Source organism: Grammomys surdaster, unplaced genomic scaffold, assembly GCF_004785775.1.
Source record: "Grammomys surdaster isolate TR1022 unplaced genomic scaffold, NIH_TR_1.0 213, whole genome shotgun sequence".
NCBI classification, from domain to species: Eukaryota; Metazoa; Chordata; class Mammalia; order Rodentia; family Muridae; genus Grammomys; species Grammomys surdaster.
The window spans coordinates 2,162,085-2,184,027 of record NW_021604658.1 but is presented as its reverse complement, the minus strand read 5'-3'; the positions used below and the strand labels follow the sequence as shown (position 1 = coordinate 2,184,027).

At 39.4% G+C, this 21,943-nt stretch overlaps 1 protein-coding gene across 8 annotated transcripts in view; it reads right to left on the bottom strand.

Moving 5' to 3' along the window:
• Bcas3 (BCAS3 microtubule associated cell migration factor) overlaps window positions 1–21,943 on the bottom strand; it is a 460,531-nt gene that overhangs the window by 359,610 nt on the left and 78,978 nt on the right. For all 8 annotated transcript variants that reach the window (XM_028772412.1, XM_028772411.1, XM_028772415.1 and 5 more), the window contains one exon: window positions 5,519–5,626. In XM_028772412.1, the coding sequence (XP_028628245.1) occupies window positions 5,519–5,626 (108 nt within the window). The remainder of the gene's footprint in view (window positions 1–5,518; window positions 5,627–21,943) is intronic.

The following is a 21,943-nucleotide window of genomic DNA, read 5'->3' as shown; positions in this document are numbered from 1 at the left end:
GTTTGAGAACATCTCAAACTATATCTATAGTAAGATCTTATCTGAAAAAAATCAGCAATGATATGAACATAAAGACAGGCAGACAGACACACACACACGATCACCAGAACCAAAAGAAGAGTTCTGAATTCTCTATTTGTGAGGGTCTGCAGGGGGTTGGGTGTTCTCTCACCTCTTAAATTATCTTTTAAAAATTCTTTCTATGATAGATGCAACACAAAACCTTCCCACATCTAGCAGAAACATCCTGCTGAGCTACCTCATGATCTTCTATTTTTTTAATAAAAATTATAAAATCAAGAGACCATGAAACTACAAAATAATCAAATTATATGTAAATCAATATATAAAAACACAAATAATTTCAAGTATCCTATTTTTAAAGTACCTTAAAACTATAAAGTGGAAGAATAAGAATACAAATAGTAACCAAAAGAAAGATAAGAACATACAAGTCCCTGTGGTACTTGCCACTAGTCACAATATCCGCGCATAAGATAGTCACATAATAAGAAAACTAACCATACATGTACATAAGACCAATAACAGAAACTTAAAATAAGCAAATGAGCACTGAAAAAAATAAAGGAAGAAGAAGAAAACAGAGGTGGGGGCTTTAAGCTCAGAATGTAAAGCACTTGCTGCATAAACGTAAGGACTGAGCTGAAATCCCCAGAACTCACAAGAATATCAAAGCCTTTATGCAATTCCAGCTTTACAGAGGAAGAGACAAGAGATCCCCAGACAGAGGTAGAGGGAAATGGCTACTGAAACTACCTAGACCCATGAGTGCTGGGTCAACCCAGCCTCAATTAATAATGTGCAAAAATGTTGGGGGATGACATCAGCTTTAGGCCTCCACTACCTTGAGTACATCTGTTCACAGGCACATGAAAACACACACACACACACACACACCATAAAGGAGTGGAAGGCAGGTCTGAAGGTGGCAGGGGAGTCTGAAGATAGCCTGTGCTGTCTAGTAGGGCCCTGCTTAAAAACACAAATAAACATCACTTTGTATCATGCATTCCACCAGCTCCAATAAAAGAAATCTATACCTAAAAATAAACCTGACAGGAATGATGACAGAAAGGAAGAGAGATCTCTCCTCATCCATCACCAGACACTCCACAGTCACCACATGGACCAAACACAATTGCTACAAACAGCACAAGGGTCAACAAAGACAAAGATCATCGAAACTCATACCAGCAAAATGTAATATCCATGAATAAAACGCTAAATAATTTGTTTTTTTAAAGTATCAAAAAGAATTTTAATACTAGCTAGCCTGGGCTGTGGTACTAGATCTGGCTATTAAATTGCTCTACTTGCCCTCTCACCCCACAGCACCCCACCCCATCAGACATTAGCAATCACTGACCAATAAATACACAGTTAATTTTGATCAAATAGTGACTAAACAGTAAGACTGAAATCACGAAAAGTGCCTAAACCCCAGTGTATATACAATTCAGAGGTAGAAAAGTTTTACATCTACAAGAAACAGGACACCAGATGTCATGGAAGAAACTCTCAGTAAAGTCAGGTGAAAGGAAAAAAGTCTGACACATGTTACTGTCAGCTATAGGCAGGAGGCTACAGGAGAATTTAGAGCAGAAAGAACTCATGTCCACCTTAAACTCACGGGATAAATTTTGGTACTATAACAAAAGTGCCTGGTAGAATATAGTGTACAGACAACGGGTTAGAACAGGATGGAAGTAGGTATAGTGAGAACTGATCAAGTTCTATATGCAATAGGAAAGAAGAGGTAGGCAGAACAAACATTTGGCCGATGATTTTGGAAGACAGGCTCAGTGAGCTGGATGTGAAGACTAACCCTGATACACAGATCACAGGAACTACTGTCAACTAGGGCAGGAGCAGAGGTCAAACAAAGACAGCTCCTACTTTCAGATCGTGAGATGAGTACCTGGAAGGACATCTCAATAAGGATGGAAAAATATGGATGACAGCTAGGCCCGTGGGGCAGACTTAAAATCCCAGGTACTCAGAGGCAAGCATAAAAGAATAAGGTGTTCAAGGCTAGCCTAAGCTACACATTGAGGGAAAAAAGGTGTGGCCAGGACACTAATGGCAACAGGATGGGTAGCATCTGTGAAGCCATGGGTTTGACCCCAAGCACTGAAATTAATGAGGGTAAAGATGATGATGATGATGATGATGAAGGATGTATAGGAGCCAGGAAAATCTGTCACACATGTACAGGTGTGGGTACAAGTAAAACGGCATTCACCGGAGAGCAGGAAGCCAAGCATGGTAGCCTGCAATCCTGTACAAGTGAGACCACATAAAAGCACGTGTTAAATAAGATGTGAAATTAGATAGCAGGGGTGGGATGCAGAGACCCACAGCACACTGCTGCCCACTGCCCAGAACGCACTCTCTCTGGACATACCCTTAGCTGAGTTGTCATCACTGGCCTCGATTTTTACCTGAAAATAATTTTTCTCTTGGCTCTGTATACATAAATGTATGAAATGTATAGATACATCTTTATGAAATGTATAGATACATCTGTCTTCCTGTTAAAATTTCTACTGTTCTTTCATTTGCTCATGGGCTCCAGTAACTTTTTCTTATTTTTAGTATCTCTTTTTCTTCTTCTCCGCTTTTGGTTTTACAAGACTGTCATTTATCACAGACTAGCCTTGAAAGACCAGATGTGCTTGGTGAATGCCACTCTCAACAACTTTCAGCATCAAGGGAGTTAACCCTTGAACACATCTGAAACTTTTGCTGTCTGTGCTTTCAGCTTACTTCTATCCACTAACAGGACTGACACTGACTGCCTGGTCTCTGCTCCCCTCCACGCCGTGGGCTGTGGAGCCGGAAGAGTGTTTCTTCCCTGCATCCCAGCGCTGTGTGTTGCATCTCTTATCTCAGTCCATCTAAAGCTTCCATGTGTCTGTGACTGTGTCTGCCACACCCCAGCAGGGGATCCTTCCTTCCTCCTGTCCTTCTTTACATCACCTTTTTCACACCCTCACCTTAACCACAGTCAGGTGGCAAACCTGAGGGCCCTCTCTGTGAACTACTTACTGGCTCTCTCGCACTGTTCTTGTCACCTGAGCCTGTGAGCAGCCTGACAGAATTAGAGGAATTCGATTCTGATGGCAGAAGGAAAATGTGTAACAGCATCAACAAAGTTTTAAGTCATAATAGTTGCTTTATTTAAAGTATGTAATTAGTGAAATGACTTCACAGAAACAGTGTCTGTACTTCCTCTCCCATGCTTCTATAGTACCAGACTGAAGTCTCATCATTAAAATCAGGTGGAGATGATAATGGCAGGTCATTCTTAGAACTCCCTGAATAAACCACCTCGTGTACAGTCCCAGAAGTATACACTGAGATACCTAGTCAGCCCTCAAAAGGTCAAGAGCCCTTGGTGGAAGCAGCCCAGAATAGCCACAGGCTTTGGGTGCAGAGTGCTCAGGAAAGCAGCAGGGTTCCCTGCATCAGTGCTGCTACCCTGAACCACAGGGCTGTTCTCATCTGCTCTCTGTACACTTTTGCACAGAAAATGCTCCACTGACCTAACAAAAAGAGTTTGCATACACATACCCATCTGGTCCTGATACACACACTCATCTGGTCCTGTACACAGGAGTCTGCATACACATATCCATCTGGTCCTGTATGCATCTCCAGTCTCTGAGGATTACCTCATGCCATAACGTACACTTCTCTGAGTAAACTCAGATTTGTTCAAATCTACCCTACGCTGATCATCATCATTCCTGACAGCCACCATACCTGTCAGCTATATACCTGCCAATCAAACAGTCTCTTGAACCCTTGTTGATGAGCTCAGAATTGTCCTATGCAGTTACAGCATTCACTCCTGAATCACTGTGTAGTACAGCTGTGGTGAATTTATGCACAGCATTAACAGATCTGTGTGCTTTCTAAAGAAAAGCAGGTCCAGACACAGATGACTGTGAGCATTATGGGTAATCAGAAGCTTTTCTATGAGCTCTTAGCTACACATATACTATGGCATTAATTTTTGAACAGCAATTATATATTGTTTGATTCCCTCTCTAACTTATGCTCAGCAAACAATTTAAACAAAAAAGAGTCGGAGTTTTGCTGCTTTGTGTGAATTTTCATGAATTTATAATATAAGAAAAGCTTATTTAGGATGTCCTAATGTTGTGTTCTAATAAATCTACTTGGGAAAGCTTGGAAAGTTCCCAGCTGCAAACCATTCCACACACAGTTCTATGAAGTAGGGTTAACACAGTGTACTGTTACCAGTTCCCTAAGTGTTTCCTCTGCATCTGCCCTTAAGTGTGAGTGTACTCACGTGACACTCTCCCTTTTGTTTTCAGGGCCTTCCACACACAAAAGAAAAAGTTCTTATGCCTCATGTTTAGGGCTTTCTGTCTACATAAGATTTATCTATTCACACTCATTGGTGTGAATGTGGGTTGGCATGGACATGTTGGAACTTGTGTGGATGTGTGTAAAGCTCAAAAGACAACCTCAGATGTCCTTCCTGATGCTCTACCTCCTTCGAGGCACCTCATACACAGACTAGCTAGCCCATGAGCATCCCTGGATTCTGCTGGCCCTGCCTCCCACCTTGCCTTAGGACTGTTAGAGTGACATGTGCCAGTGGCTCCTCCCTGGGTTCTTGGGGTGTGAATTCCAGGAGCTTTCTCTCACAGAGCCACTTCCCAACCTTACGTGTTTGCTCTTAGTGGCAGAAGATTTACACCTTGTACCTCAGACTCTGATCAAGATATTTCTCATCCACCAAGTTCACCCTTCTCTCATGTAAAGCAAAGTGCTGCACAGACTGAATTTTTAAGATTCTTTCGCCTCTAACAGCTTGTATAAAAAAGTTATTATTATTAGAATTCACATAGCCTAATCTACATTTGAATGTTTTCTCACAAGTTTAAAGAACGAAAACTGACCACAATCACTGCTGTGACATGTTAAGAAATAAAAATGTACTAAATCAAAAAAAAAAAAAGTACTAAATCATTAGGTGCTGCAATACCTGAAATCCCAACACTGAGGACACTAAGCCAAGAGGATAACAAGATCAAGGGCAGCCTGGGTAACCTGCCTAAGCTTTGTAACAAATAATATAAAGTTAGAGGGGGCAGAGGGCAGCCCAGTCCTCAAACTAAGTATTATTCTCAAACTAATACTTAAGGGCTCAAGCTGAAGTTTTATGGAGGAGTTTTGCATACACACAACCAGGTTTGACCTCAGCACTGAAAATGAAGAGACACGGCCTATCTCAATACTTAATTTCCTGTACTCAGGAATACCGCCTGGGATCCTCCATTTTGTTGTTCATATAAATTTCACTCGTATCTCCCTACACTGAATCACAACTCATGGCTAGGTCAGGAGGCTGGAAAGAACTCAATGTGAAATCTTAACTGTTTCACTGACTGGAAATCACATGCCTTCTACATGTCAAGGAGTCACATTACAATTTGAAAATAAGCATATGAAAAATACTTACCGCTTGTTACAGTGAAGATCATAAATGGGTGTTTTAAACTGAATGGACTTGACCATTTCCCCAGTACGAAGCGAATACAGATCCACACAGCAGTACGGTGGTGTCGTGCTAAAAAAACAAACATTACTTTAAGTTAAAGAGAAACAGCACAATAAACATGTCTTAGCACATGATACCAAGAAATACATTAAGTGGTTATCACATCAAATAAAAATAATACAGCCAGGCAACTCATGTTTTTAAATGTAGCATCAGGAGGGGTTGGAGAGATGGCTCAGCGGTTAAGAGCACTGACTACTCTTCCAGAGGTCCTGAGTTCAATTCCCATCAACCACATGGTGGCTCACAACCATCTGTAATGGGATCTAATGGGACCTAATGGGATCTCTTCTGGTGTGTGTCTGAAGACAGCTACAGTGTACTCCTATACATAAAATAAATAAATTAATATAAAATGTAGCATCAGGCCCAGGAGGGTGAGCCAAGCCTTTATTCCCAGCATTCTAGAGGCAGAGGCAGGCAGATCTACATGAGTTCCAGGCCATAAATGGCTGTAGAATTAATACTGTGAAGTAGAACATTGAAGTGAGACCCTGCCTCAAAACAACAACAAAAAGTAAATAAATAATAAAAGCTGAATGATAAAAAGAATTTTTTTAATTAACCAGCCAAAGATCTTGTCTCAAAACAATAAAATGGGCACAGTGTCACTCTAACTAGGTTGGTCATAATCTTAAAAGTAAAAAATAAAGAAAAAAACTCTCAGTAAGAGAAACTGGAAATCTGGGCCACAGGTGTTGGGATATAGCTTGAATTTGAAATGACCTCAGTATGATTCTGTTCAGAGCACCTGGTTTCTAACTTGTGCCCATATGCTCATGTACATATACTTCTATGTGTGTGTGCACATGTGTGTATACTTCCATGTGGAAACCAAAGGTCAATGTTTGATGTCTACCTCAATCGTCCTCCCCATTATTTTGGCAGGGCAGGTCTTTTGGTGAACCTATGGCTCACCAATTTCGCTAGTCTACATGCCAGTGAGTACCAAGAATAAGATTGCCTCTACTTCTCACCCTTGGTACTACACCCCACTTTAACATAGTTGCTGGGGGTCCAAATTCAGGTCTTCAAACTTACACAACAACTACTGAGCCATCGCCATAATCCCATGGTACTATTTTGAAAGCTGTGGGGACTACAGCAGGAACCAAGTCACTAACAGGTGTGTCTTTGAAAGGTATTTATTCCTCACCCTCATTCTGGCCTCGGGTCTGAGCTTGCTGGTGGTCAGCTGTGAAGATTCACATGCTCCCATTACTGACTCGCCTGCCACCACAGATGTAGCCACTTAACCATGCACTTCCTGCTAGAAAGACTGAAATCCCTCAGCTAACATGAACCTCTAAGCAGCTTCCAACAGGTGCTGTGAAACAGTGCAAAAGTAACTTCCACAGGTGGGACCGAGGATGCTGGACCGCCTGTGGGAAACAGGCTGGCAGGTCCTCAAACATAAAGCAGTAACATCTGAGGTCTGACAACTCCACTCCTAGGCACACACCCAGAAGTGACAGCATATGTCTATGAAAATGTTGGTACATTAATACCCACAACAACAGTGTTCATAATAACCGAAGTGAGAGCACACTCATGCCCATAATACAGATAAACAATAGGATAAGCAGAGACAAGACTATCCTGCAATAAAAGGAAAAGTACTGACATGTTCTGCCACGTGGATGAACCTCAAAAACATTACGCTAAGTGAAAAAAGCATAGACTTGAAATAGTCTCATCGTGTAGAAATCCATTTGTCTAAGGTGTCCTGAAGGGGTAAATTCATGGAGACAAGAGCAGACTGGGGGCTGCCTTGACCAGAGGGAGGAGAGAGTAAGGAGTCACTTAGAAATGGATGTGTTTTCCTTCAGTGTGAGGACCGTGGGTTGACAACAGGTAACTGTTCTGCAACATTTCCAGTGAACTACAGATTAGCAGGGTATGTTGGTTTTTATGAATTCAATTTTAGCAAAGGAAAGCAGGCAGTGTGCATGCCTGACAGAGTAATAAAAAAATAAATAAACCACAGAGCTAATAAAAGCTACAGAAACTGAGGGCGGGATACAACAGCAAGTGCTTCAATACTTGGGAAGACACAGACAACTGGACCAAACAACAGAAATGTAAGACACGAGGCAAACCTAGAGAATGACATTAATATACTAGATTTCAACATGACAACCAAAGGAGAAACAAAGAAGAGAGGAAATGGAAGGCAGAAGGATCTATGGTAGGCCATATGGAAACCTACTCTCTCAGAACCCAATTAAAACTTAAGTCTGAGGACTGGACATGATAGCATATGCCTTTATTCGCAGCCCTCAGACAGGCAGAGCTCTCTGAGTTTGAGTGGGGCCAAGAGCTACATTGTAAGAATCTGTCTTTTTAAAAGTTATATATATATATACCTAAATAAACAAGAGGGGCTAATGTACATATGATACGAAAAAGGGCAGGGGTAAAATTGCGGTTAAAGGATGGGGCCAGAGGGAAAAGAGCGAGAAGAGAGATCCAGAAGTGGACACCTTACAAGGGAGGACACTGTTGCTCCCAGCAGACAGACATTGTTTATGCCCAGTCACAGAAACCTCCCTATGCATTATTGGTCAGGAAGGAGGCAGAGGCTACTGCCGCTGTGCTCGGTTACCACCATAAATAGATGATAAGTGACCCTATTGTCAATGATACCACACACTTTGGGTGGAACACACCTTTAATCCCAGCACTTGGGAGACAGAGGCAGGTGGATTTCTGAGTTCAAGGCCAGCTTGGTCTACAGAGTGAGTTCCAGGACAGCCAGGACTACACAGAGAAACCCTGCCTCGAAAAAAAAAAAAAAAGAAAAAAAAAAGAAAGAAAGAAAACAATCTCAAACAACCAGGAAACTTCCTACCTGCTGGCTATCGTTGAATACTAATCCACCAGGCAAGATATGCCCACTGGCACAATGGTGGCATGACTCTTAGATAGTAACCAACAACTTTCTGATTACATCTGAAGCCTGTTCTGAAGGAGGAAATTTGTGCTTGCTACTGTCAATCTGGTCAAGAGTCCATAGCCCTAGCAGTGCTGGGGAGGAACAAGCTTTGGCATGTCAAACTGCCTTCTAAATACTTATGTTTAAATCTTAATACATTGCTTTCAAAGTTTCCAACACTGGTCATAGTTAAGCCAGTTATCATCCATTTTGTGTACTTAAGAAATGTGTGTAGAATACAATAAACTGTTAATAAACATTGGGGGGGGGGATAAGGAAGTATTCCTGAATAAGATACAATGCCCATAATTAAGAATCAGAGTATGAAACATCTGGATCATCTACTGGATTAAGTCACACTCAAAACACTCACTGGTTAAGAGCATGCACTGCTCTTTAAGGACTTGAGTTCAGTGCCCAGCATCCACGCCCAAATGGAAACCCTAAAGGGCACTTCAGCTGCTGACAGACATATTTAAAATACCTGCAAAATGAGCTGTGCACAGGTGTATATTTTAATTAAACATAAATTGCAGAGAAAAAATATATATTTTCAGCATCCTGGAATCTGTCCTCATACCCTAAAAGGCTCTCATCAGACTCATTTTGAGGTGCCAAAGGATTTGTATAGGAAAGTCCCCATGGAGACACTGCAGATACCAATTCTAGACACTACAAGTAGCCTCGAGATCAAAGGACAACAACGTCTTCCATAATTTTTTAAGGAAATAAACTGAGTTAAAAATTCACCAGATGAATCTTGGACGTGCTGACTGAAGCCTATGAAGCTTTGAAAAACCCATAAACCAGCATGGAGGGACTACTCCCACAGAAGTAAGACAGACTAACTCCCAGCTAACAGACTGCCCAGCACTAGGTAACCATGCAGTGTTCCCTCTTCCGAACAAAACAATCTTTAGATGCATTTCAATTTCCAATGAGGCAGAGGTCTTATAGTGCTATTCAGTAATATTTAAATCCTTGTTATTAAGCCAAGTCACAAGCACAGGGGGGCGGGGGAGATATGCTTGTTCAGATTACCATATTTGATGAGAAGAATAATCTGAGCATACAAATAAGGTTACACTTAGTAACTCATCAAAAACTATTAATAAACACTATTTTAGAAATAAAATTTATTCTCAAAAGTACATAAGCAGACTTATATCATTTAAGCTATTTTGAAAAAAAAAAACTGCCTTTTTTTCCTATATGGACATTTACTGTAGCAAAAAAAAAAAAAAAAAAAAAATTTCAAAGGAAAGAGAGCGTGCTTACTGAGCATGAGCAATTCCACCTTGTTTGAGATTTACCATGTAGTGTCAGGAATTAAACCTGGATCCTGGAGCACACTACACAGGAGCTGTACCACAGACAAAACTCACGACACAGCAAACTATTTTTATCCAAAGTCATTCTACTTTTTGAAACTCATACTAGCAATGTATTATTATTAGTGAATTTAGGTTAATCAGTTCAATAATTTTATCAAACATTTATGAGATAACACTTACATAAGTTGTACACACTAAAATATACTGATATTTTCCAGTTTAAATTAAAGACAAAGAACCCAAAATGGGAAAATACCAAAAGCTAGAAATTAAATAGGAGTTTAAGTTAAACACACTATATACTTGAGCATTCTTGTGTAATAATTTTTTTAGAAGGCTTAAAATCTATCTCTAGGTCAAAAACTAGGCTTCAAGAACCCACAGAACAAGGACTCACTAAGACTGGGAACGTTATTATTGTGCTGAGGACCTCAGCATCTTTTCTTGTAATACATGAGGTAATCCATGGCAGCTAATACTGTACCTTCAAATTTTAAATATTTCCCAAAAGGGGGGCAGTAGACAGATGTAAAAAGACATTTTAAGCCTAAGAAAGAGGCAAGCAAGACAGCTCAGCAAGCAAAGGCATTAGCCACCAGGCCAGATAACCTCATGTCAATGCTGGGACACAAAGGATAAAAGGGAGGAAACAACTCCCACACGCTGTCTTCCACCACTACTGATGTTCTAAGGCACATGTGCCCCAACACAAGTGCACATACAATTAGTAGACAAAGAGATAAAAGGAAATAATTTAAAGCACAATGGGAAATAGGAACGACAACTCATTGCATATTAAATTTAATTCCTAAATTCAATAAAATACACAAACTTTATCTAGAGTCTATTTTTTAATTACTAGGACACCATAACTCTTGTTTTACATTCAGGTATCATGAGAGTCAGAGTCATGTTGTAACCTGGAACGTGTTTTCAAAACAGCTTTTTTAAAAAACGGAATACAATGACCATCAAGTTAATGCCAAGTGAAATATGGCTTTTATGATTTCAAAATCCTAAAAATTAATACCATTTCCTTTACAAAGACCATCATTATTTCCATTCATGATATTTAACAGATTGAAACAAAATTAGGAAAAGTGCAACAAAGTATCTGAGAAAGTGACATTTTCCAAAAATGTGCAATGTTTAAGAAAAATACAAAATAGCAAAGACATTTAAAATCTACCAGGAATTGTAAGAAGCATGGAAACACTTATTTTTAAATAAGAAAAAGCTGCACAATCTTCACCATGTGTTACTAAATCTAATCCTTTAAATGTAAGGAAAATTTTGATAGCATTATAGTATTGTATTCTTATTCAGAGCTTGAAGAACAAAAGTGTGTTGTCTTATTCTTTATTAACTAGTACTTTTAAAAAAAGGAAAATGGAAACTTAGTCATATTAAAAGCTAAGGCTGTGATTAGCTTACTTAGTAACTCTTTATTCTGAGTAAGACCTGCTGATTCCAAAACATGCTAATAAGGATGCTGCCCCAGAGAAGGCTCAAGCCAAGCAGTGAGCAACACCATCTCTACACACAAACAGCGGGGGAGCTAGAAGTGAAGGCAGAGTCAAGATAGTCATTCTTTCTTTTGCTTTGAAAAGGGGTGTCCTATGTCACCCTCTGTGTAGGCCACCTCTCACTTCCACATACTGGGATTAAAAGCCTGCACAGTCACACCTGGATTCTGATAGTTTTCTGGAAATAACTTGGTGCCACAGATGGAAAATACCACACCACATTGATTACCATCAAATATTATTTTAAAAGTATAAAAATTGGAGGCTAGAGATGGCTCATTGGAAGCTCATAGAAAGAGCTTGTTCCTCTTCCATAGGAACTAAGTTCAGTTCCCAGCAACCACTTGATAGGTCACAACCACATGTAACTACAGTACCAAGGGACTTCTTCTTTGGGCTTCCTGATGCTCTGTGCATGAGTGCACATGTACACACACATACATACACATGAATAAATGATTTTTAAAACTTTTAAATATTACATACCAATTATATGTGTAAGATGTACATGAAATAAAATTAACATATAAATATAAAATATAGCACATTTTAAAAACCTCTCATCTAGTTTTAGACCAATAAGGTGCAAGTAAAATATTATACAACAGTAAGGAACAAACAAGAGTAGTTAGGAAAGTGATATTAGAAGTAAGATTTGCAACATTGTAGATTTTCTGTTCACTTTGAAGCATTTCCAATCCGTGGGTCCACGCTTTACATAATAAATCACAATTCAGTTATAAGGGAGACACATACAAACAGTGCTGACGATGCCTGTTGATAAAAAGCTCCAACATTCTCAAGAGCAAACAATGAGGCAAGTTCAAGCTGTTCCATCAAATAACTGCTATCAAAACAGACATGTTTTAGCTTATGCAAAAATTATTAAAACATTCTCAGTGATAGAATGTAATCAAACAGATTAAACAAATCCAGTTAGTACCATTTGTACATTTCTCAGATTTATAGGGCCTTACACTAAACTGTGGGCTTGCAGAGGTTCTCTGCTTTTTTGTTAGGCACAGAATTGCTCGCTGAGTGAATGAAGAATGTTTTATGTGAGTGGAAAGGATTACTGTTAAGCATCTTAGAAGACTTTAGCTGCTCTGTCTGACACATTTCTGGCCATACCATGCCACTACACTTTCATCCTAACTCTCAGAAAGTCACTACAGCAGCAAGAGGGGGCCCTGATGTGAACTACAGATTGTGGGTAAGAAAAGCATGTCAATGGAGGCTGGGGAGATAAAGCCTAGCACATCATTCACTAATCAAGAAAACGCCCAGCAGACTTGCCTACAGACCAGTCTGATGGAGGCATTTTCTCAGTTCAGATTACCAGTTCCCACACAGCACTAGCTTATGTCAGACTGACAAAAACCTAACCAGCACAACCTTCAACTTACTTTTCTGGTATTTTGAACTTGCCTTTCAAATAAATCTCTCTTTTTGCTGGGCATGGCAATACATGCCTAAAATCAAAGCACTTAAACTGAGGCTGGGTAATCCCAGGTAAAGGCCATCCTGAGCCACATAGTAAGATGATCTCTCAAAACAACAGTAAATACAACATTCTTTAAAGATCTATTTTAAAGTCTACCTTAGAACTGATGAACAAATAAATACAGCTGCTCTGTAAATGTCTATGAAACAAATACCCTGATATTTTAAATCTTGTCCCTAGTGATCCTAACTTCTCTCATAAACCTTCTGATATTCTATACTCAAGTCAATAATGAAAACTGTGCACTTGAATGGCTTTATCACTCTAAAGCCTTCACATGTATTATTATCTCACTTAATCCTTACCATACTCCTACTAGTGGTAAAATTTTATAGAAGAAAGATTTTCTTCAAATATCAGATTCATTCTTCATCACTGAAAACTGTGATAGAATAATTCTCTGCATAAAATATTGTGAAAATGACTTCTGACAAGAACATAGATTTTAGTTCCTCAACATGGAGTATTTATTTAAATTGCTGACATTCATTTAATGGTGACAGACACAGGAAAAAAACTTTATTCATAAAAAGACTAAACTTGTAGATTTGCTATAATGGTACATGGCTATAATCCTAGAACTGGAGAGACTCAGGCAGGAAGATTAAGTTTGAGGCTATCCTGGGCTAAATAACATAGAAGGAAATTATAGCCCTAGCTTCATTAGCATAAGGCTTCCAAACAACCAGAGAAAATTCACACATTGCCAAGAAGTCAAGTAGTGAATATTACAATAAACAACACTTAATACTGTTTGTAGTTTAAATTTGGAACACTAAAACTTTCCCTTTGCTAAATTCTTTCAGCAAACAATGAGAAGCTGACACTAGTAATAGAGAGAGGTGGGGGGGCTGTGATCGGGATGAGATGTGAATAAAAATAATACATTATGGAAGGAAAGGGACAAAAGTAAGATTACACCAGTAATAAAAATACTAATTAGCACAATGTCCTACACATGTGCCTCCAGGGAGACCAGATCTAGGAAATTTATCAGTTGAGTTTCCTTCGTTTTAAATAAAATGAAGCAATATGCATCTATTAGGAAGTTCTATCAGAATGCTCACATCAGCAGCACATATACTTTAGAAAAAGTTAGAAAACATAAACAGTTCTATTTATTTTCCCATTTTATTAGATAATTCTTATAGACAAAAAAAATATGTAAAACTAATAGCGAGGAGATTTAGGAAAAAAAAATGGACATGGCTCAGCTACTAAAAGTATACGTGGGCCGCTATTCCAGAAGACAAGAATTCCGTTCCCAGCATCCACATGGAAGCATATAATCTTCTGTAACTCCAGTTCCAGGGAACTGATGCGCTCTTCAGGCCTCTTGAGGCATGAGACATGAGTATTGTCCACAGACGTACATGTAGGCAAAATATTCATACACATAAAAAGGTAAAGTAAAAGAATCTGGACATAGGATCCCAACACTTGGGAGGCTGAAGTAGAAGCATATGACAAGTGTGAGGCAGCCTGGGCTACTTAGTGAGACTCTGTAAGAGAAAGAAAGATGTCTCAGTCTGTTAAGGTTATTTGCCATATAGACAGACTGCCCAGGCTCAATTCACAGAACCTCGAGGTGGAACATGACAATCCATCTCAAAAGTCTTCATAACTAAGAAATAGAGCAAAGAATGTAAGCCAGTACTTGTCTAACAAGTAGTAAGAAGTGACTGCCTCACAGTTAAGGTTTGGGGGTTTTCAGGATCTCTTTGTGTAGATTCTTTGTGAGTACTGAAATTACAGGTGTGTACCCCCACACCCAGGTAGGACACTGGTATAGTAATTTAGAGTCATGGTATTTTAAAAGAAACAGTGAAAACTAATAAAATATAAACAGAAAAAGATAAGAATTGGTTATAGTGAAAGAAATCTCATACACATATAGACAGAATCTTGTTCAGATTTATTTTCATAAGCAAGATAATTTATAACTCCTTCTCTATTATAAATAAAAACCAGAAATCATTTTGCTCATCAACAGTCTTATATTTCCATAGTTAAATGAAAAACATTATAAAGCTGAAATGAGAATATTCATGGTACCATCTTCTACATCTTTTACAAAGTAAGCTTAGAGATCACAAGTATAACCTACCATGGAACAATCTGCCTCCTTTCTTACTCCACTGTCACTGAAAACTCCAGAATCTTGTAATGTGTGTGATGCTAAATATAAGAAATCAACACACACCAGGTTCTATTCCCAGCACTCACATGATGGCTCCCAGGCATCTGTACTCCAGTGCCAGTGGACCCAAGACCCTCTTCGGGGCTCTACTAGGCACGAGGCACATAAGTGGTGCACAGACATTCTTGCAGGTAAAGCACCCACAAACAATTGTTTATACCTAGTGGGTCAGGAGCTGCTTGTGCCTCTCACACTGATGCCTTACTTCTATTTTGGGCATGATTCAAAACCTCTCACCACCTATACCTTCTGAGAGGCCTAACAGATTCACTCACTCTTCTTTTTCCAAGAGTCTCATATTGGGCTTGAATCTCCCAGTTCTCCCAAGTGCTGAGATTATTCTTAGCATCTATGCCACAATGCCAGAATAACAGTACTTTAAATGCCTGTGCAACCTGAGCCAGTTCTACTGAACAGTATTGAATACACAAATGTGTATTTGTTGTTGGTGTTTGCTGTTGAGGAACACCCAAATATATAATGTTAAACCTAGTTACTCTTCATGAAATGATTTTTCACCTGGCATAATTGTTCACACCTTTAATCCCAGCACTCCAGCCAGAGGCTGGAGAGCTCTGTGATCTAGTTTGGTCTACACCATGAGTTTCAGACCAGCAGGACTATGTAGTATGATTGTCTAAAAATAAAGAGTTTTATAATTATTTGAAAATTTTATAGAAAGAGATGTATAAGTAACTATAAAGCTTGTTGAAATGTTTTAACAATATTACTTTTCTTATCAGACAGAGACATAAACAGTTTGACTCTTTTGACTTTGTAAGGATAGGTAGAATTGAGCAAACCATGGGAAGGTAAAATAACAAGGGGAATGTAAGCTACATGTTGCCTTTAATGTGAGCAATTTAATCTGAAATAATTCACTAGACGTGAACACATATCATTGTCTTGGGACTGAATACAACTTAGTATAGGTATAGAACAAAACAGTAATTATTTGTAACATGATTTGAAACTTGGGTGTCCAAAGAAATACCCTCATATCCTTCCAGATGGTGAAAAGGGGCTGCCAAAGAAGGTTTCTACCTGAAATGATGACTTCATTGGCATTAAGAAGCCACAACACTGTTGTTCTTCCTTCCACCATGAATAACCTAAAAAAGGTCCTTCAAGAAGACTGGTAAAGCCTGGAACTGGACAGCAGGGTAGACAATACCACAATGCAATCGTGGCATACAGCACAGAACGCTCTCTGCAGAGGATGTCCCACACATGTATACAGGAGGCCAGAAATCCTCTGCAAGACTGATGAATACTCTACATCTCAGAGGATACTAGGAGCTTTTCCTCAGTTCCTTCTCAGTCACCAGAGGACTAACAATGGAGTCTGCAATTCCCATCTCTGCTACTAAGCCTAAGCCAGTGAACAGTGGTCACTCTGACTCGAAGTGTCTTCAGAATTCATTTCATAAAGCACGCTTTTAGGGCCTGGATTCTCCTTTTTAAAGGAGGGCAGAATCCTTCTTCTTAAACAATACACACACACACACACACACACACACACACAGAGAGAGAGAGAGAGAGAGAGAGAGAGAGAGAGAGAGAGATCTTAAAGTAGAAACCTTGAAAAAAATTAAAATAAAAACCTAACCTATGTCTAGCAAGCTTCAGCTCACTAGCTCTCTGTCACATTGATTTATGACAGTTATTTCTTAGGGGAAAGGAAGACACAGATGCAAACAATTACTCTATTTTTGCAGGCAACAAGTGAGGTGGGTGGTAACTGAGAAATTTTTTTTTAATTCTGTCACAATATTCTGCTTTTTCTTAAGAAACCCTCCTCACACAACAAACGTTCGCCACATCAGAGAATTTCCAGGGCCTGAAGCGCCGCTTTGATTCCAGACCGCTGCAGGCATTAGCAGGAGGTAATTAGGGTAAAAAGTTCAGCCACAGTTCCATGGCTAGAGTCCTGCCAGAAATAAATTTCCTCCCTATTCACTGTACCCCTCCCTACAGATCATATTGAAAACACATTTATCTTTGTAGAGCTTGTTCCTCTTCTAATTAACTTTATGGCGTTTACAGCATTTAATAATTTAAAATTGCTGTGATCGCAGCAGTTTTATCTTTCATGGTAGATGAGTGTGTTATCATTTCTCCAACATTGCTGTTTGACGAGTGACTCACAGACCTGCACTGCAGCTGTTTACCCCAGTCTTTGGTCCTTACTACCCAAAGCTTTACTTTTCCCTTGTTGGAGAAAGAAATGGAGTTGACACGCCTATTCAGAAGTATCCCTCCAACTCTCATGAAAAATGAAAATGATTCGGGAGTAAATTGAGTTTACAGTCAAGACAGAATGGGTATTCACTGTTTTTTACAGTGTTTCATATTTTTCACAGAGAGAAATATCAACTGTTATATTCAAGGGGCTGATAAAAGGGCAATCAAAGCCCCTTTTCCAGTTCAGTGCCCCAATGTCTCCAAGTGGCTTCTCCCATGCACACCCACATAAGGACGTCCTGACAGGACAATGAGCTTTCTGCTTCAATCCTCATTGGTGTTTCAAAAACCAAATGCTAACAGAGTCTAAGCCACAGCCCTCACCGCCATGATTTTGTGACAGTATAAAAATCAGTGCCAAGAACTCAATCCAATGCCTTTTTAGACAATGAACTTAAAGGGAATAAAATTGCCTTATGATAGAATAACAGTAATATCCTTTACAAAAATATATTTTTAAGTAATATCCATTTGTTTATGAACACAAAACAATACTTTGAATGGGATTATGTTGTTGTTACTGTTTTCCAAGAAAATAAGAAAATTACAAAATAATTCTTTTTCAAAATTCAATCTACTCTGTAGAAACATGGCCCCTCCACTTCACACCAGATGACCATTCCTACAAAGTGACTATGCAGAACTTCCTGTCTCATCTCTTTCCCACTCATGATCTAAAAGACATTGAAGACGTATGTCACCATCTAGGATCTGTTCTGACCAGACCTGTGCCAAAAAATCATGTTTTGTGCTATTACAGTTGAACTGACATTTCTCAAACATAAAGAGACACTAATTGACAGCATTCGGTAGCTGGAATGCTGGTAGGGGACAGCAAAGGTAATTGATTCTAAGTGACTACAAATAGAAAGACGTTGCTCCGTGATTTCAATACCCAGTTTCATGGGAAACCTCCTGGAACAGAGGCAAGGACACATACTCACTACTTGTCCTGGCTAATGGAATCACATACTGATCAACTGAGGCTCCTAAAATGCATAAAACTACTTGCATATATCTAAAGCAGCATCACCCAGCAATTCTGTTCCTAGTTATCAATGCCAAAGATCAGAAATGAACACTGTCTGTGAGTATGTACGTGCATGTGCACGTGCGCACGTGCGTGTATTTGGGGATTAGCAAGTGGTACTCAAAGCCACCAGAAGAAATGAATAAAAGGTGTACTTGAGAGCCAGGAAGAGCAAGATATTTAAAAGTGGCTCATACCACTATTAGGTTTTATTAGTTTCAATCCCTATTGGCTTTTTATCTCTGTACAGCTGGTTGCCTGAAAAGATGCGGGTGTCTTTAACCCTAATGATACTAGCATATGTAATTCTCTGCTCTCAAGGGCTGATCTTCACTTTCTAGGATGTTTCTCAGTACCCTTGATTCTATCCATTATAGAAGCCACATGCCTCCTCCTACCCTGCAAACAACTGTCACAAGAAACTGCCAAGCAATCTGAAAGGACAGCCTTTTCTTCTTCCCATGTGAAAACAATGCCTTGTCTTACTGCTGGAGAAGTAGATGATAGAGTGTCCAGTGTGCCACGAAACAACATTAAAAACTGTTTCTTAGAATAAAAGGAGCAAGCATTTGAATCAGGCAGTTCATTGAGATTGCTATATAAACGGCATACTAGGTGACCTATAACAAACATCTTAAAATCGTATGCACAACGTATGATTAACCCGGTAGCAAACAAAGATCCCTGATATTTTACTATGTCTGTGTTATAATTTACTCAGTAAATTACATCCATATAGTCTTTGATTATAACAGATTTCAACCTTAGTTAAAGCAAATTACCTTTCTCAAAACCCTAGTTCTCTAATACAATAAAATCATCAAGTAACACAATTAGTGGCATTTGGAAAGCTTTTATTCTGGTTAAATACCACATACTATATCAGCACAAGATCTTGCTGGGAGTGACGCTTCAGGGACTCTTTTTGTTCCAGATATTCAAGAGAACCACTAGAGCCTCGAAGTTCAAGACCAGCAAAGACACCAAAGAAAGCCTTCATCACAACAACAACAACAACAAACACACACACACACACACACACACACACCACAAATCTTCCTGGAATATGGCTTTAAAACTAAGCCATGTGAAAACGCCATGCTGCTCATGTTAACTGCTGGTCTCTCTCCACTGCATCCTTAAGATAATCGAAGCACAGCAGTGATCTCTTTGCAGAATTATTCATTGCACACATGCTCTGTTCTGCCAAGAGAATAAGCGTGCCTGGGTAGAATTCCACAAAGTCAGAATCTATGCAGATGTTCCTTCCCGTTTGGTTTCCTTTAATTTGCAAATCTTGTAATCTAAGCCTGAAGTTGACTGAACCAACATTTAAACCAGCAGAGCAATATCAGCCAAAAACTCAATCTGTTTTCTATTTAAATGTCAAGACTGCATCCTTTTTGGTGGCTGAAAAAACTGTTGTTTTGAAATGATTACACAGTGGAACTGCAAGCCCTTTAGTAGTTTTATGAACTGCTTCTAAAAGGAAAGCTATGCTTTTAAAGGGCCTTTAGGTTATAGAGCGGAAGGGAAACAAGGAACACAAAGATGCTTATTTTTATATCTCTAACTACCCATTGAAATTATCCTAAACTAGAAAACAGCAAAGAAACTTCTTTAAAGTTCATTACTAAGTCAAAACTCAAGTGCTATTCTGAGCCTTGCTACCTTGAAGCACGCTCCTTCTACCAAGGGGAGGGACACACAAGGATGCAGTACAGCTGGCATGAGAAAACTATTGTGGGGGTGGCCATGCTCATTATCTTGATTGGAGTGATGGTTTCACGGGTATATACAGATGTCACAATGTATCAAACTGCACACATTAAGGAGGTGCCGTTAATCATGTTTCAATTATGCCTCAATAAAGATATATGTACAGCATTATACACATGAGCTTCTGTAGGGAATATAAACAAATTACAATTTTTCCATGGAAGTAAAGATCCCTGAAAGAAGTCCTAGCTTACCCCATGAGGACTGGGAAAACTAGAGCAGAAACAGCAGAGGTGAGCAAGCTCTGCCCTCCAACCCCCCAAAAAGCATAAGCTTTTATCCCAACCCAAAATCAGATAACTCATCAATATACAGAAAAAGAATTCCCGCTAGTGAATTCTCTCTTCTGTTCCTATCCTGGGACTCAAATAAGCGACTATGGCCACGCCTAATGCATACCAGACTGCAGTGACAACTCTGCCTCACTTAATCCTCACAGCATCAGCATGGCAGCCTGGATCACTAACACATTTCCATTACAGATCCCGAGACCAAGAACTGTCACGAACCACTGGCTCTTCATCTACAAATTTACTTCTGTATCGTTTCTCTAAAGCTTTCATTGTTTCTATTATTCCTACACATTCAGCCATAGATTTCAAGAGCATGGGGACTAACTATAAGGCACCAACTTTAGGTTAATCCTTTGTGAAGAAAACTGTAAAACAAGGAACAAGCAGAAATGAAAACAAGATTCACCACTGATGGGTCAGCATCTGCTGTGTCATTACATCCAAGTTTCCTTCAAAAACATCTTTATTCAAATGAGCTCAGTCCCTAGAAAAAGGTAGTGGCTCAAATCTGTGGTAGCAGCATCCCTCCAGTGAGACAGACGCACACCGAACTTTTGAAAAGCTTGTTGACTAGTACCACACAGGGACACACAGGGTAGAAATGACAAGAAAGCCTGTCTCAAGGGAGGACAAGATGACAAAAAAATGCCAAGAAGTATCATCTGACCTGCACACATGCACTGTGGCTTGCACCTAAGTGTACATGCACACACATACATACACTAACAATTAATAAGTGAGTTAGTCAGTCAGTCAGTTAAAGGGGCATACCTTAAATCTCAGAATTCAAGAGGCAGAGGCAGGAGAATATCTCAATTCAAGGCAGGCTGATCTATATAGCAAGTTTCAGGCCAACCAAAAACATATATGAGATCTGTCTTTTAAGAAGGAGAAAAAAGGAGGAAGAGGGGGATTCCCTTCAATACACACAAATAAAGACTGAAATGAGAACAACACCATAATTATACTTGTGGATCTACAGTGACCTGAATCCTTTCCTTTAAAATGTCTCTAAATGAAGAGATATCAGATAGAAAATCAAATCACTTTCCTCGAGAATTTTAATTTAATTACAACTCAAATTTTCTCAGGGAAAAAATATTAGCTGCATGTTAAAACTGAGTTTGTATGGTAAATATAAACCAAAAAGGAAATATATAAAGTCAGGCATGGTGGCACATGCCTATAATCCCAGAAAACTCAGGAGGCTAAGACAAGAGGACTGCCATGAGTTCAAAGCCACCCTGGGGAACAAAATGAGTTTCAGGCTGGCCAGAACAACATGACAGAGCCATGCCTCAAGACAAAAAATATAATAAAACCTGGTTTGATTTCCCACTTTCATCCAAAGTACTCAAAAGAAAGAGACAGGTGGGTCTGAGTTTCAGCCCAGTGTGGTCTACACAGAGAGTCAAGGCCAGCTAAGGATACACTGTTTGAAGTGTGTGTGTGTGTGTGTGTGTGTGTGTGTGTGTGTGTGT